Genomic DNA, 16,434 nt, shown 5'->3' with positions numbered 1-16,434 from the left:
TCTTGTTTTGTCTGGACATGGGTGGTAGAAAGGTGTTGGGAAGGTCTCTTGGGCGGCAGGATGATGTGTTGGGCAATGCTTATGATGAAAGCAGGGGTTGAGGGGGAGGGGAACACTTGCATGTGCGACACCAATACCACTCCACTCCTCTTGAATTTCAAAAACCCCATGATTCGCTCATCAACATTCGCTCTGAAGAAGGATGCTTCCTTGCTTACCACATGGCACCCCCTTTTCTTGCCATGCTCTCTCACCTAGTGGCACATGGCACTGCTCCCCCTTGCCTCGAGCTTATGGTGACATATGGCAACTCTTCCTCAAGAAATAGAATACACAACTATGGCCTCATGCATAATCTTTCCTAATATGCTAAAAACCATTTCATCTTCATGAAAGATGATGCAAGTATACTCTTGATATCTATCCCAATCACCTTAAAGCTCATCACCATCTTTAAACTCTCTTGTTTTTCCCTTGGCACAATGGTACTTAAGCTCCTCAATTTTCCTCTTTACTTTCTCTTGCCTCTTCCTAGCTATCTCACCACCCCCTTGTCTCTACCTCTCTCTCAATTCCCCTCAAAGATTCATGGCCCCTTACCCTCTAGTCTTTCTCCCTTCATGATATTCACCCACTCTTGTAGCAAGTTCTCTCTTAGCCCCCTCACCTTCACTCCACCTTGCCCTCCCCTCTCCTTCTAGATACTTCCTCAACCCCCTTGCCTTCACTCTTCTTGTGGCTTTCCCCAAATCTCCCCTCTCCTCATGGTTGATCCCTCAACCCCTCAGCACTCCTCTCCTTGTGGCTACTCTCTCACATCCTCTCCTTGTGGCACCTCCCTCAACCCCTCACTAACCCTCCTTATGTAGCTTCTCTCTCAGCCCCCCCAAATTTGCTCCACCTCGTCCTCGCCTTTGCTCAATCTCTCCGTACCATCTCCTTATAGTATGATTGCTCTCTCAACTACTCATCTTTGCTCACCATTCCCTACTCATGGGATGTAAGCTCTCGCCTCCACACCTTCCCTCCACCTCTCCCTCCTTCTTCCTCATGGATGCTCTATCAATCCCCTTAATCTATACTCACCACCCTTTCCTCACAACTTCACTCTCAATCCCCCTCACCTCCCCTTGTTATGACCAAGAAAAAAATATGGGTGAAATGCAAGCATTATAATCTCAAACATATTATTGTGCCAAGAATGCAACAAAGTATCAATGGGTGAATATTATTTTGCATCCAGGCTTCTCAAATTTCAAAGTTTCACAATTAGTGATCAGATTTATAAGACATGAAGGAAGAAGTGAATTGAAACTTCTTGGAGGACAAACCCATTGGTTAGGCAAAGTAGAGACAACACATCAAGGCAAAGTCAAAAAGCATTGCATCGAAACAGTTGATTGCCATTGCCATCTTCACAACTTGCAAACTTATGAAAAATAGTTTTAGGGAGGTTGCCATGTTGTAGGCAGAATCAATGAACCTCTAAGGAAGGAATGGGAGAGCTGAATTTACCGTGAAGCAGGAGAGGGATGCCTTTCATACTTTCTCTCTCGAAAATCCTTTGTGGAGAGAGATCTTAGAACATCTGTTCACTTATGATTTTATTGTTAGGACTTGAGTAGGTTTGTTGCAAGTTTAAGTAGGAAGCATATTGTCAGGTGAAGGGGGAAATTGAGTTCAAGGAAACTCTAGGTGCTATGGGAACACCTTGGGAGATGTATTTCCTATACTTTGTATTCAAGTTTAAGTAGGGAGAATATTGTGAGGTGAAGGTGGAAAAGGAGTTTGTATCAAACTAAGTTTGAAGGGGGCATATTGTGAGGTGAAGGAAGAAATTGAGTTAAAGGAAACTTTAGGTGCCATGGGAACACCTTGGGAGATGTATTCCCTATACTCTATGTCCAAGTTTAAGTAGGGAGTAAGTTATAGCAAGTTTAAGTAGGGACTGTATTGTGAGGAGAAGGAAGAAATTGAGAAGCCTGAAATTTTAGGTTCTATGGGAACACCTTGAAAGATGTGTTTCCTAAACTTTGGACGTGGGTGCAGTTGAGCTAATGATTGTATGTTTCCTTGAAGAAGGGATAACTGACATTTCCTTTCTTGTAGCAAGCTTAGCCATCCTATACAAACTTGATGTCCCCCAATCCTTGTAGTTGATAAGCCTCTGTTTGAACACTTCCTTAGTGATTTGTCATGCTTGATAGCTACTTTGAGACCTCTCAACACTTGCACCAATTGGTTAAGCTCATGGGGGGACCATTCCCAGCTAATATTGATGCCACGAATCTAGTAGTCAACGAAGACTATTGCAAAGAGGTCGAGGCTAAGGGCAAGACCGTACAGATGCAGGTAGTTTCTCTTCTCTCCATTGAGTCTTGGAGAAATTAATGCAAAATATTTACAACCAATTAGAAATGAAATTTGAGTGGTCTCCTAATAGATTAGCATGACACTATTAAGGGTCTTGGTGCTTTTTGAGAGTAACCTAGGGCAAGCAGCCAATTTCTCTCCACCATGGTTTTATCTATCACCAAATCTTCAACAAACTCTCATTTATGTAGAAGGCTATCCATCTAAAAAATATGCTAATGAGAGGTCCTCAAGGAATATTCAATGGAGTCTTCAAAGGTGAAGTTCAAGGACTTAAAGAGAATAGAATAGACGCATAGAAGACAATCAATAAATTACCCCAAGCTCAATATATTGTCTTCCCAATGCGTTTGCCAACCTCTTATAGATGCAAAAAGATCAACAATTGCTAGAGTCAATGATGTCTCACTGCTACACAAAATAACATAAAAGAAGAATGTATAATCCTACAATCTTCAAAGAATTGCAATGTTGTCGTTGTTCCATACTTATAGCATTCTCTTGTGTTTCTCATCTGAGAAAAAATATGGCCGCCTTTCTTATAGATTTTTAGTTCCAAGTGAGCTCAATCTTTCCACTTAGGCACTCTCCAAACTTCAATTTATAATCACCCATTGCATGGCCAACAATGCAATTGCATATACTATTTGTTACCTTGCCTCTTTAGGCTTTCCTTTGCCTTTTTTCCATAATTGTAATTCAAGCTCAAAAACATGTAGATTTGCCAAAATTGTGTCCTCTTATAGATTTAATTGTTCTCCACTAAAGGTTTTTGACTCTCCATGAAGGATTCAAGCACAAGCATTCCATGGATGGATCTGTGTGGAGTTGATGCTGGGAAGCCATGTGCAATGCCTCTTTGGGCATCATAACATCCTTGCTCAACATGAGATCCTTATTGCATGCCTCCTTCATATCTCTATCATTGGTGGGTAAAGCTGAAGAAAATCATTCATCACCATCCTACATGAGCCATGTAATATGCCAATCATAAACCACCCACAACTTCTTCTAATCTTGATGGAGAGTAAGTATAAGCTACCAAACAAAGAGAGAGAGAGAGAGAGAAAAAGAGAAAAAGTTGCCAAATAGATTGGCTAGACAATGTTTTGGCACCAAAGGAATTGGCGATGATGAAACTATTGGACGATGGAGTGGATGCAACAATCGATGGGAAGGTTGATGAAAATTCAATTAGAAGGGTAATCATTGGCATGCTACTATCCTCCATTTTCATCCACCCTATCAAGTTGTTTGCTGCCACCTTGCCCATTGCTCTAGAGTGCTCAATTCCAAGCTCCATAACTTTTGCATCTTCATTATCATATGGTTTCGACTCACTCTGCAGGCTTTCTAGTGCCCAATTGCTCCCTAACGCTGGATGGCAAATTTGGACCGAATATTCTACATGGTTCAATTGTATTTTTGCCAGGCAAAACATCAACGTTTGGGGAGCTGTTGTCAAAGCCGAGGAAGGTCCACAATGCCATTAGTTTTCATTAGGAGAGATTCTTGGCTTCACAATGGTTCATAATGTCTCAGTACTTGTAGACAATCGTCCAAGAACACACAGGTCTAAAAACAATTATGCTTTCATCACTTTTTCATGCGCCGTCGCCCACTCTTCCTAGAACTGTTGTTTGCCAACTATGAAGGGGGCTTACTATTATATGCTTTGAAAGGCACTGACATGTCGCTCGTCAGAGAGTGTGATCATTGGCAGCCAAAGAGAAGAGTCTGTAGTTAAAATTCGAGCAGAGGAAAGCCCAATTTATTTTTTACACCAATGCACCTCCCTCCCTCTCTCTCTCTCTCCCTCTCTCTCTCACGAACGAACGAACGAAAGAATCAAAGATGATAGCAACCAATGCAAAGCTACTGAAAGCTGATTTTTGAAGACTCAAAGAAAATAAAAAAACAGCTAACGCTTGTCATACTCAGAATATAAAAACACAGCTAACGACGATTGAATGACAAAAGACATTGAATAGTTCAATCCGAAGGCATCAATCTTCTAATTTGTACAGACAGAAGGAAATCAATTTGATGAGGCAACGGACTTCATTTCCTTCCAACTATTCCATCCTAAGAATGATAAGATTGACGATCCGAAACGCAACAGTGAGCATTGTGGATGGTGGAGCGATGCTCCAAGCGAAGAAAGTGAACTTTGTGGAATTCTCTAATCATGAAAAGGCCAAGAGAGTTAATTTGGAGAGCGTTCCAGGATGTTGCACAGCGGAACTTGAAGTTCGTGTATGTGCGAGAGTGTAGGTGGACTGATTATGCATGAAGCAAATTTCAAACGTTTGTTTTGCAATAGAAAATATTGCATCCTGTCGGAACATGCAGGAATTTTTGTGAACCCACCTTGACCAATATATTCTCTTTGCGTCTCTGTGTCGCTTCCATTTTGTGCCTCTTCCCTTTAAGCTCCACGGCCCTTGCTTAGTGGTTCATTTTTATCTCCCACCAAGATCTACAGGATGGCATCAAGGCTACACTTTTCCTTCGATGATGTCAACACAGGTGCTCAAATGAGATCGGCATCGAGTCCTCTTGGATCTAGCTCCTGTTGGGGTATGATTCGAGAACCCAATATGGGAAAAAATCCCCACATCACGTAGACCAGATTTCCCAACTCGGGATTTTGATATATCCAGATTCCAAGCAATGGCCTTACAGACTCAATGTGACCTTATAGGCAATAACAGTAGTCCGCCATGCTTTCTGGTCCACGGAACGATTGTACAAAGTGCCCTTGCATTGATGCCACCAGAGCTTAACCGAGCTGCAGAGGCTGTGTAGCTTTTTGCACTTAAGAATCAGATTGCACAAAAAGTTTAGGGGGTAGAGATCTCTTGCAAGAACTTGCATCAATCTTACTCCAAGAAAAGTAGACTAATCGACCTTCATGAATCGCAATCGTGGCATTCAATCTCGATCCCTTTGCCAAGCTCTCAACCTCGCAACACTCCTCGGAGTCATGCTCTCTTCTTCTTGTTTCCCTCCTTGGACTGGCGTCTTCTGCCCTCTAACTCCTTCTCTTGGCCAACTTCTCCGTCCATGATCCCATCTCTCTCTCTCTCCTATACGATCTCCAATTGCACTCCTTTGCACAAAACCGTCTCGCTCCTCCCTAGTTCGGCTCGGTTCAAATACTTTGGGTCCTGTTACTTGGCAAAAATGATTGTTGGGTACTGTCCCAATAAGAGTCATACAGAATCCATTTGTATTGTAAGCAAAACTGTAAACATCTCTTCTCATAATATACGCCGAGATGCTAACCAACTCCAAATTCATGAACATACCTCAGCCTTGAGGAAGCTCGATCTCGCCTCCAATCGTCTCTCGTGAAGCATCCCGCCTCTGCTTGGCATGCTCACACGACTCGAGTTGCTTTATATAATAAGAGTCATACAGAAGCCATTTGTACTGTAAGCAAAACTCTAAACATCTTCTCTCACAATATACGCACAGATGCTAACCAACTCCAAATTCATGAACATACCTCAGCCTTGAGGAAGCTTGATCTCGCCTCCGGCAATCGTCTCTCAGGAAGCATCCCGCCTCAGCTTGGCGTGCTCACGCAACTCGAGCTGCTTTATATATGGGCAAACCCGATGATGGGTGTTATTCCACTGGGCTTGACAAACTGCTCCTCTTACGAAGCTCGATCTCGCCTCGAACACGATCCACTCTTTTTTTTAATCAAACAGACATGGAGAGTGTGGGAACTCCAATATTGAACTATTCTATGATCGAAGTTTTTACGGTTAGACATCCAAGCCTTGTGCAGCAGGAGAGCACCTGTAAAGTGCCATTTTGGGATAGAACAGTTTCAGTCCCGGAACCTTGAAGGAGAAGGACACTGAGTTGTGTCTGCAAATCCAGCTTGCGCGGGAGGCAATTCAAAACTTCAAGTTTGGACCGTGGAGGTGATGGAAGATCAAAGTATTATGCAACCTTATATCGTGGTGGCTGAGGAGAAGTAGCTCGACATGCGGAGAGAATCAAAGGTCTTTAGACCTTTGAAAAGGCCACATCAGCAAGGCTTTTATACCCCCCTCTAAAGTCTGAACCCCCTTTCTTTCCAAAGGTCTTAAGGTTCTTTTCACCGCCCTCTTTCTCTCAAAGTTTCATTACCCCCATAACCTTTTTAACTTTTAGCCTCGCCAAATTCATAGAAGAGTATCAAAGCTCATGTTGAGGGATTTGAGATTAAAGGAAGCAAAAGAGCAGGATTGAAAGGAGAGTTTGTGAATCAAAAGAGAGTGTGAAGACAAATCCAAGGAGAGCGGGATCGAAAAGACAAATCCAAGGAGAGCGGGATCGAAAGAAGAGTTTGTGAATCAAAAGAAAGCATGCAAACAAATCCAAGGCCATCAAACAAATCCCACGGAAGTGGCAATCATATTTTTCTCTTGATAAAGCTTTCTGCTTTATAAAAATCTGGAAAACTCGCATTTAAAAATGTCAACTCCAGAAAGAGATGAAATGGTTAGGGAGAGCGAGAAAAGGCCTAGAAAAGGAAAAGTTGTAGCTGGAGAGGAAGTACAAAATGAAACTTAGGAGTTATCAATGGAGGACATAAACTACAATGATTATGGAATTCTGTATATGGAATTCACTAAACTTGAAACTCAAACACAAAATATGGAAACACAGTTAGGAACTATTAGTGATACTTTGAAAATCCTAGCTGAAGCCATAACCAAATTAGCCGATTCTCAATCGATAACTCCTATGGAAAAATCACCGACTCCTCCTAATCAAGTTGAGAGGTCCACCTCTCGACTAAGATAAACCTTTAACACTCTTAAGGACTTGAAATCGCCAATTTTCAATGGGGAAGAAAATGAGCACAATAAAGATGCGATTAATACATTCTTGCAAAAGTAGCAAGACTTCCATTGACTCAAGAATATGTTGGGTGTAAGTGCTCCACTAGGAGTGCTCTTTGTGTGTGGTCCTTTGTGTGTGAGTGTGTAGGTGTGCCATGTGGCACCTAGGGATTTATCCCATATAGATTAGTGTGTGGTACATTGTACTTGGCACTATATATTGTAGTGTCACATCATGAATAAATCAATCTAGATCTTTGTGCCTTCTATCATGTGTACTTTCCTTTCCTTTCTCTTTCATCCTTAGATTTTAGGATGATACCAATTCCCAGCAATTGGTATCAGAGCCATAGATTCCTCATCCATAGCTCCCTCTTCCTAGCTCATAGTTAGTCTACTCTAGTTTTTCTCCCTCTTCTAGCTTATCTCCTAGCTCCCTTTCATCTTATTCTCTTCTCCTCTCCTTCACCTCAGTCATAGCTCACCTAGCCTAACGTAGATTCTTCTTCCCTCTCAGCTCGAGATTATCCTCTCCAAACTCCTCTATTTCTGGTTGCAGGCCGCCATGGTTCTGGTTACACCTACCTCTGGCTACGAACACCTTTCCAAGATTGTGCGCATCTCATGAGCTGCTCTTGACCGGAAAACTTTGGGCTGTGCACATGCCCTCTCTCCATCTCGATGTGCCCACGTTTTCTTTCATGATACGATGCTGGTCGCTTCCATTTTATTGTCGCAAAAGAAGGCCATCCTTCTCTGTTGTGCTCCTGCTGATGGCTCATTTTGTTTGTCTTGTAGTCGCCCAGCTTTTAGAGGATTTGGACAATGGTTCAACTAGCTAGGAGAATGACGAGGTAGAATGACAGGGAGATATCATCATTTTTTCAGTTCAGCTTGAAGGAGTTCTCTCGGGTACAACTGCGTGACATTTCTGGATCTACCGGTTTGAAAGCTTGGTAGTGCCGTCATTATCTGAAGCATATCCCTGTTGCTACTGCGTGATATTTCTACTGGAGGGGTTTGTTCCTGATCAACATGTTGCTTTTCATGGCTTCTCTAAGGCTGCTCAAGCTGTCGACAGCCATCTCTTCTTTATTCATTATCATCGATATAAGGTGATGCTGCAGCAGTGCGCCACACTGCCTTCTCAAGCTGCACTGCACACATTCATTTTGTGATTGGTCTCTACTCAAGGTTCTGTTGTCCTCTGTTATATTCAGCAAGAAAGTATTGTTCTGCTTCTTTTTGGATATCTTGCTGAAGAACAAATTATTTTTCTGCTCTTGATTATGTGGTTCCAAAGGGAGTTGTTTTCACTCAGATATTCTGATATCTCAGCTCTTTGTTGCGTTCTCTTGCCATACAAAAAGATGTATTTTTTATGAGCTGCAGACTTTTATTTCAGTTCTCTTCTCAAAGATATAAAAAAACTGAATCTTATTTCTCATGTAAAGGATTAGACACTGCCACGAAAAGTGGTAAGACCTTCCCATTTTCTTCATGGTTCTGCTGGGTTCTATGCACTTGCCTTGTGCATAAAAAGATTTATTCTCCATGATGATATTTTATGATTATGGGTACTCTGCCCTGGTACAGCCTTTGTACACACCTTTGGCTACCACATGATGTAGGCCATGTGGAAGATCTCTCTTTTATGTGTGTTTTGATGTGTAATGAGTTGTGGGCCTTATTATTTTGTCCCTACCCATGAGGCACCCCTGACATGGCATGAGAAACTGGACCATGAGTACCAGATTTATCCTTGACCAGCAGGAGAGATGTCCCTTGAGGAGGGTTGTGTGGCAAGGTCCATCTCTCTCTCTCTCTCTATGTGATTGTGTTTACCAGAACCTTCTCTTGTCTCTACCCTTGGAAACCCATAACTGGCATGTGACACTAGTGCTATGAGATTTATCCTTGACCAGAGACACTGGCATGAGAAACCATAAGCCTAGATTTATCCTTGACACAATATGAGGATATTCCTTGAGGAGGGGTTCTTTGGATCTTGGTTCTTTTGTGGTTTTTGTCCTCCTAGTGTATCACTTAAGGAGGGTTTGTTGGGTGTAAGTGCTCCACTAGGAGTGCTCTTTGTGTGTGGTCCTTTGTGTGTGAGTGTGTAGGTGTGCCATGTGGCACCTAGGGATTTATCCCATATAGATTAGTGTGTGGTACATTGTACTTGGCACTATATATTGTAGTGTCACATCATGAATAAATCAATCTAGATCTTTGTGCCTTCTATCATGTGTACTTTCCTTTCCTTTCTCTTTCATCCTTAGATTTTAGGATGATACCAATTCCCAGCAGAATATCCCTCCTCAAAATCAAGTCATGGAAGCAAGTCTTTCCCTTGGAAACAAGGCCTATAAATGGCGGATGCTTAGAGAAAATGATAGAATTCCTAGGTATTGGGCTGAGTTTGAACAAGCCTTCATAAAAGAGTTTTTACCGAAAAATGAATTAGAAAGAGCATGGGAGGCTTGGGACAATTGCATTATGGGTAAAAACATCTAGTCCAGTATATAGCAAACTATAGGGAGGTAGTCCTTAAGCTAAAAGGAATTGATGAATTCCACAAGATAAGGGGTTTAGTGAGAGGTCTCAAAGACACTTATAAGGTTGAGGTGAAAAGAAATTCTCCCAAGAAGTAATTAAGTACGCCCAAATATACGATGATACGAGGGGGAAATCCAAAGTTGGAACTTCAGAACAAACGGTCTTGTTCCTGCGTTCAATAAATTTCCTAATTTGAAAAAGGAAGGGGCACTTTAAGAAGGAGGTTCCTTAGGCACCACCTCGAAAGGGCCAAATAGGAAAATCTTTACTTCAAATGTTTGGGCAAAGACCATGCTACGTGGAACTGCCCTAAAAATAAACAAGCAGGAGCTAAAGCCCCAAAAAGACCTCCACAAAAACAAGTACATGCGATGTAGGTATTGCCACTCAATGGTACTGAAAAGCACATTGAGGTAGAGGTCTATCATGAGGATAGCACCCACATGTGCTATCTATCATCAGCAATGTGGCAGCCCACCTTTGGTTCTCGTGATTTAATGAGGATGTATGGAAAAATAAAGGGGCAAAGGCTAAGAGTGATGGTCGATGATAGTGCAACACATTTCTTAAACTACTCGTTAGTTTAAAAATTATAATTGCCTGAGAGTCCAAGTGCCCATAAATATGTGGTCTCTTTGGCAAAGGATTGTGATAAGAAGGTTTGGGACACCATGATACATGGTGTAGAGGTGGATCTTCAAGGCTATCTGGATTTCTAAATCATGCATCTTGATCGAATAGACGCAGTGCTTGGTTGAGAATGGTTGTATAGTCTTGGGCATAGCTTACAACGAAGTTATCTTAATAACTCCATTATGTTTGAAAAAGAGGGTAGAGTCTTCCAGATTCAAGGAGAGCATGATGTGCCCAACTCTCCTCTTCTTTGTTCGATGGAATTGGAACGACTACTATACCAAAAAGAATGCAAAATATATCTCTGTGAACTTACTTTTTTTGGTGATTTTGTGTCTTCCGCATGGAAAATAAGTAATATTGTTTTTGATAATGTTAAAAAGTATAAATCTTCTTTCAATGATTTAATGTTTGAATGTAAAGATGTTTTTCCATCTAATTTTCCTGATGGTTTACCCCTTGAGAGAGAAGTAGATCATAAAATAGATTTGATTCCTAAATCTACCCCTGTTTGTAAACCCCAATATAGGCTTAGTCAAACAGAGGAACATGAGGCAAAAGACAATTAACTGAATACCTTAGGAAGGGCCAAATTCAACCAAGTAGCTCATCTTGGTCTACACAAGTTTTACTGGTAAAGAAAAGGGATGGTGCTATGCGTTTATGCATAGATTTTTGAGCACTAAATAAAATCACCATAAAAAATAAGTATCCTATGTCTCGCATTGATGAGCTCTTTGATCAATTGCAAGGGGCAAAATGTTTTACTAAAATTGATTTAAGGTTAGGATATCACCAAGTACGAATTAGGGAAGAGTATGTTCCTAAGACATCATTTTGTACTAGATATTGACATTATCAATTTAAAGTAATGCCATTTGGATTAACAAATGCTACAGCAACTTTCATGACAGTTATGAATAGTGTCTGAAGGCCATATTTAGGGAAATTTGATGTAGTATTTTTAGATAATATCCTTATATATAGTAAAACTAGAAAAAAGCATTTAGAACATTTGCAAAAAGTGTTCCAACTGCTTAAAGATAATTCACTCTTTGCTAAAGAATCCAAATGTGAATTCTTTGCAAAAGAAGTGAAATACTTGGGACATTATCCCAAGAAGGGGTTCGTATGGACCCTGAAAAGGTAAGGGCCATATTGGAATGGCCACATCCTACAAACCTAGAAGAATTACATATATTCTTAGGTTTATTTGGATTCTATAGGAGATTCATCCAAGATAACTCTAAGATTGTTGTTTCGATGATGGACCAGCTTAAGGGGAAGGGAAGTACCTTCATACGAGATGAACCTCAAATTGAAGTTTTGAAAAAATAAAAGTAGCTGTAGCAGTGGCTCCTGTCTTAAAAGTAGTGGATCCCAATGAACCATTCGTGGTTGAGACAGATGCCAGTGATTTTGCTGTTGGGGCAGTACTTTTACAAAAAGGTGGATCAATGGCATTTTGAAAGCAAAAAGTTAGATCATGCCCAACGGAATTACTTGACATATGAGAAGGAACTGTATGCTATAGTTTGTGCTTTGAAGAAGTGGGGCACTATTTGTATGGTGCCAAATTCGAGATCTTTTTTATCAAGAGAGCATTAAGTGGATTTGCAATCAGCCTGAGCTTAAAGGTAAAAAAGCTAGTGGGCTGAATGGGGGCTGAATTAATGCAAAAAAGTCACTACCATGAGTATTATGCTCTCTCTCTCTCTCTCTCTCTCATACAATTGACATATCAGAAAGGGAAGTTCAATATGGTAGCAGACTCCCTTAATTAAATGCCAATTGTTAATGAATTGAGTTTTACTTAATTTCAGAATGATTCCTAGAGTTCTTAAAGGGGAAATGTGAGTTTGATCCTCATATCTTAGAAATATGGAAAGAAATTAGAAATAGGGATCCAACAAATCGAGAGGCTTTCACTGAGGAGTCACATGGAAATGATGACACACCATAGGTAAAGGACTCAAGTGGAAAAAATATACTATTGAGGTTGAGTGTCATGGTAGTCCGAGTGTTGGACACTTGGGAATTCAAAAGAGATATGCGCTACTGAAAAGGCAATTCTTTTGGCTTGGAATAGGTAAGGACGTTCAAGATTATGTATTGAAGTGCCAAAAATGCCAGGTCAATAAGGCTGAACACCTTAAGATAGGAGGTCTCCTACACCCATTGGAGATTCCATCTGGCAAATGGGAAAGAATCTCCATGGATTTTATTGTGGGATTACCTATGACACAAAGGGGACAAAAATCTGTGTGGGTAATTGTTGATCAGTTGACCAAGATGGCTCATTGTCAAAACTCCAGAATTAGCTAGGCTGTTTGTGAAGCATATTTATAGAGTGTATGGGCTACCAGCCGATATTGTTAGTGACCGGGATAGCAAATTTAATAGCCATTTTTGGAGGGTTGTGTTTATGAGGTTAGAAACTTCATTGAATATGAGCACTACGGATCATGCACAAAGTTATGGTCAAGCTAAAAGAGTCAATCGATTCACCGAGGATATGCTTCAAGCATATGTAAGTAAACGGCAAACTAATTGGGAACAATATTTGCCCATATTAGAATTTTCATATAGCTATAGGTTTTAGTCCATTCATGATGATGTATGGATTTCAACCAAGAGCCCCAATGGTAGCAGGACTCGAAAAAGAGAAGGTTCCAGCAGCCAAAGACTTTCTTGAAGATATGAATCAAACGCTTAAGTTAGCTAAAGATAACATAAGAAGAGTTCAGGATAGAGCATGAAGTTATGCAAACCCCCACAGTAGAAGGTCGGAGTTTGAAGTAAATGAGAAAGTCTATCTCAAGGTACCTGAATCTTTAGAATCTCTAAAGACAGGTAAATGTCAGAAGTTATCTCCTAGGTATTGTGGACCATTCACAATACTTAAGAGAATTGGAGAACTTGCTTACAAATTAGCCTTACCTTAGGGATGTAGAGTACATCCAATTTTTCATGTTAGTAGGCTAGAAAGAAAATGAGGAGATGATGATAATCACATTAGAAATGAAGTCCTAGTTGAACTCATTGAACTTGCATCTTTACCACACGAATTAGAATTTTTTTTAGATGGACAGGAAAAAAGAACACGACATACAATATGGCAAGAATGTCTGGTTAAGTGGAAAGATAGACATGAAGAGAGTTCAATGTGGGAAAGGGTAAGCAATCTCCATACGAGGTTTCCAAATTTTGTTTTTGAGGTTGAAAACCATGCTTAAGGGGAAGGAAATGTTACATCAGCAAATAATTGCGCAAGTTTGAGGCATGGTTATGGTGAGGCAGGAGATCAAGTGGGCTTGATAGTGCAACGATGGTCACGTGAAATAATGCCTAGGCAAAATAGACCTAGCATTATAGAAGGATGCCAAGAGGGGTCAAAAGAGTAAGGTCCTTTGAAAGGACACTTGGCATAAAAGGGGTCCACATGGCATGCACTGGGTTCAGGGGAGATTTCTAGAGAAGGCTCCACAAGGAATGGAAGAGAAGAAGGAACTCAAGACAAGGGAGTTCACGGAGTATGAATGAGGGAGCACTCTATGAAGTCGTGGCTAGATGGAGAACAAGAGAAGCCCTTGGAGGCATATCATAGTCTTAGAGAGCTTAAAAGAGACAAACTCCTATTTGAAGTGGGTCTTTCAAAGATCTCCAAGTCCAAGTGTGGTGGCCTTTTCCCCTTAGTCACTCGGTTGTAGCAATCCTTTTTGAAATGGCCTTTCTTCCCACAATAGAAGAATTCCAAATCCTTTTTGGCATGAGATTTTCCTCTAGATTTGCTTCTAGACTTGCTTGTATTTCTATCTTGGTATTTCCCCCTAGAATATGACCTCCCTCTCACATTGAGAGCACTTGAACTTTTAGTTCCAGCATTGTTCTTTCTATTTACCTCCTCAGTGAGAAGGCTACTCTCAACATCACTGCTTGTCAGGCCTCTTGCACGGGCTGAATTGCTTATAGTAGTCCTAAAAGTGTCCCAACTTTCAGGAAGGGTGACCAATAAAAACATTGCCTTAATTGAGTCATCAAAGGCAAATTTTTGAGCTGAAAGTTGACTGAAAATTGTGTTAAACTCATTTAAATGGCTAGACATTGAATTCCCTTCTTCCATGCGAAGATCTATGAGTTTCTTCAGCTGATGCACTTGACAAGCGGCACTCTGCTTCTCATAAAGATCATGCGAAAAGGGGAAGTGGGAGGACAAAGCATCAATGTACTACAAAGATTGCTATAAGATAGTCACAGACGTTACGTAAAATGAGCACGTAAGAAATGTAAAGCTGTAGAATGAAGTGCTGAGTATTTTGAAACACAAAATGAGCATGTAAGACATATAAAGCTGTAGAAGGAAGTGCCGAGTATTTTGAGAGTAGGGGGCTTTGGGCTCGAGGATAAACATCCAATGGATACTTGAATAGTGCTTCCTCTTGGTGAATGTGAGGACACCTTCCTCTCTCTCATATCTTAATCTCTTTGTAGTGGTGCAGAATACAACTAAGAAACACTTTGTGCTTGCTTTATGGGCTTTGTTGAAGCCTTGTGTCTCCTCAATGATTTGGGAGCTTCTCATCCCCTTTATTGTCAGCTTCCTCAGGCTTTGGCTCATTCTCAAGGTCTAGCATTAAATGCTCCTTTTAAAGGGTTAGGTTATCCATTTTCCACCTTGGCAACCATTAGTCCTCCATATGCTCTATCGACTGCTGCTAGTTTGCCTACACTTACTTCTTGAATATCTTCTTGCATGTTGAGCTTCCATGCACCACTCAACTGCCATCTTGGCTAAATCCACGTACTTTCCACATGCGAGTCTTTGCATGTGGTCGTGGGGGTTAACACTTGCCTAGACTGTGCCTAGACTTAGTCCTTGCTGTATGAATCTCGAAAAAGTCTCTGCGCCCGCCCGCCCTCCCACCACCCCTGCCCACCCCCCTTAATGTCAAATGCTGGGCATTTGCGGCCTTAATCTCTGATTTCTCAAGTTGGGGTTATCATAATCCCAATCTGTAACACAAATGTTAGGATTACTCTAATAGTGAGACGCCAACAGATGCGTCCTCATGGTTCTCTTGCAACCATCTAATAATTGCAATGCAACGCCAATGTAAAAGAGACATTCATCTCCTCATGAATACAATCTAGTCTTTTGTTCGTCTACACTCGGATCATGTCGTCTCTCTCTGTCTTTTATGCATGCATTTCTTTTCTTTGTTTTCCTTTATTTCACACAATTGTTGCTTGTGTATACTTGTCACTAGAAATTTATGGGGATGCAACAAGTGTGTAAACAAACTAAGGTCCTGTTTTCACATAGGGGGGCAGTGGCCATTGGAGCATTTGGGCATGCGATTGAGTCCAACAAAATTTGTTGGACTCGTTTGGCCACTCGGTGTTGGATACCCACCCTATGATTTTTGTCAATCTACAACCTCCGTACAGAGAGTTTGCCAGCCTGTCCCTGCAGGGTGGCCTAAATGGCGGTGGCCGTCAAGCCACTCTTCCACTCACCAAGTGCCTAGTTGGCCCACTGTATCGGGCTGCGTAGAAAACATGCCTTAAGATGTTGCAAGGAGGAGACAAGTGGCGATTAGTCCTCTATGGTTAAGGAGTGTCAGAGCCGTCCCCATAGACACGTGAGACCACCTTTGGCAGTTAGGTGCCTTTTGCTAGTGCTATCTGAAGTACCCTCCATCGACGAGGGTTTGAGGGGTGGGAGGGATACCCCCACACTTCCGTTCGAAGATGTGCGCCTACATGGTGGTTTCGCCATCGACGTGTGGAGGCGCCTAATGAGATACGTCGAACGAACTTGTCCATTGTTTTCGATGGTGGTCGACATGCAATTGCAAGTAATGGGCTGTAGCTAGGACCATGCCAGAATATGCGGACGGCATTCATGTTGGAGGGCACCGTCTGACAACATCCACATGAGGAGCTCCGCATGGCAGCTTGTGCCACGGTATAGGGACGGTCTTCTTACCTCTCTAGCTCAGAAAGAGAATTGTCTTATATGTTG

The 16,434-nt window shown here is 41.5% G+C and overlaps 1 protein-coding gene across 1 annotated transcript in view; it reads left to right on the top strand.

Annotated features, from left to right (window-relative positions):
* The first annotated feature begins 16,092 nt into the window (after positions 1–16,092).
* Positions 16,093–16,434, top strand: part of ARP8 (actin-related protein 8) — a 55,192-nt gene continuing 54,850 nt past the window's right edge. The window contains exon 1 of the mRNA XM_087384713.1: positions 16,093–16,377. Within this exon, the coding sequence (XP_087240839.1) occupies positions 16,346–16,377 (32 nt within the window). The 5' untranslated portion in view covers positions 16,093–16,345. The remainder of the gene's footprint in view (positions 16,378–16,434) is intronic.

The sequence above is a fragment of the Dipteris shenzhenensis genome, chromosome 14 (genome assembly GCF_047967505.1).
Source record: "Dipteris shenzhenensis isolate YYH24624 ecotype China chromosome 14, Dip_SZ_1.0, whole genome shotgun sequence".
NCBI classification, from domain to species: domain Eukaryota; kingdom Viridiplantae; phylum Streptophyta; class Polypodiopsida; order Gleicheniales; family Dipteridaceae; genus Dipteris; species Dipteris shenzhenensis.
The sequence above is the reverse complement of the archived record's forward strand: the minus strand, read 5'-3'. Positions and strand labels throughout refer to the sequence as shown.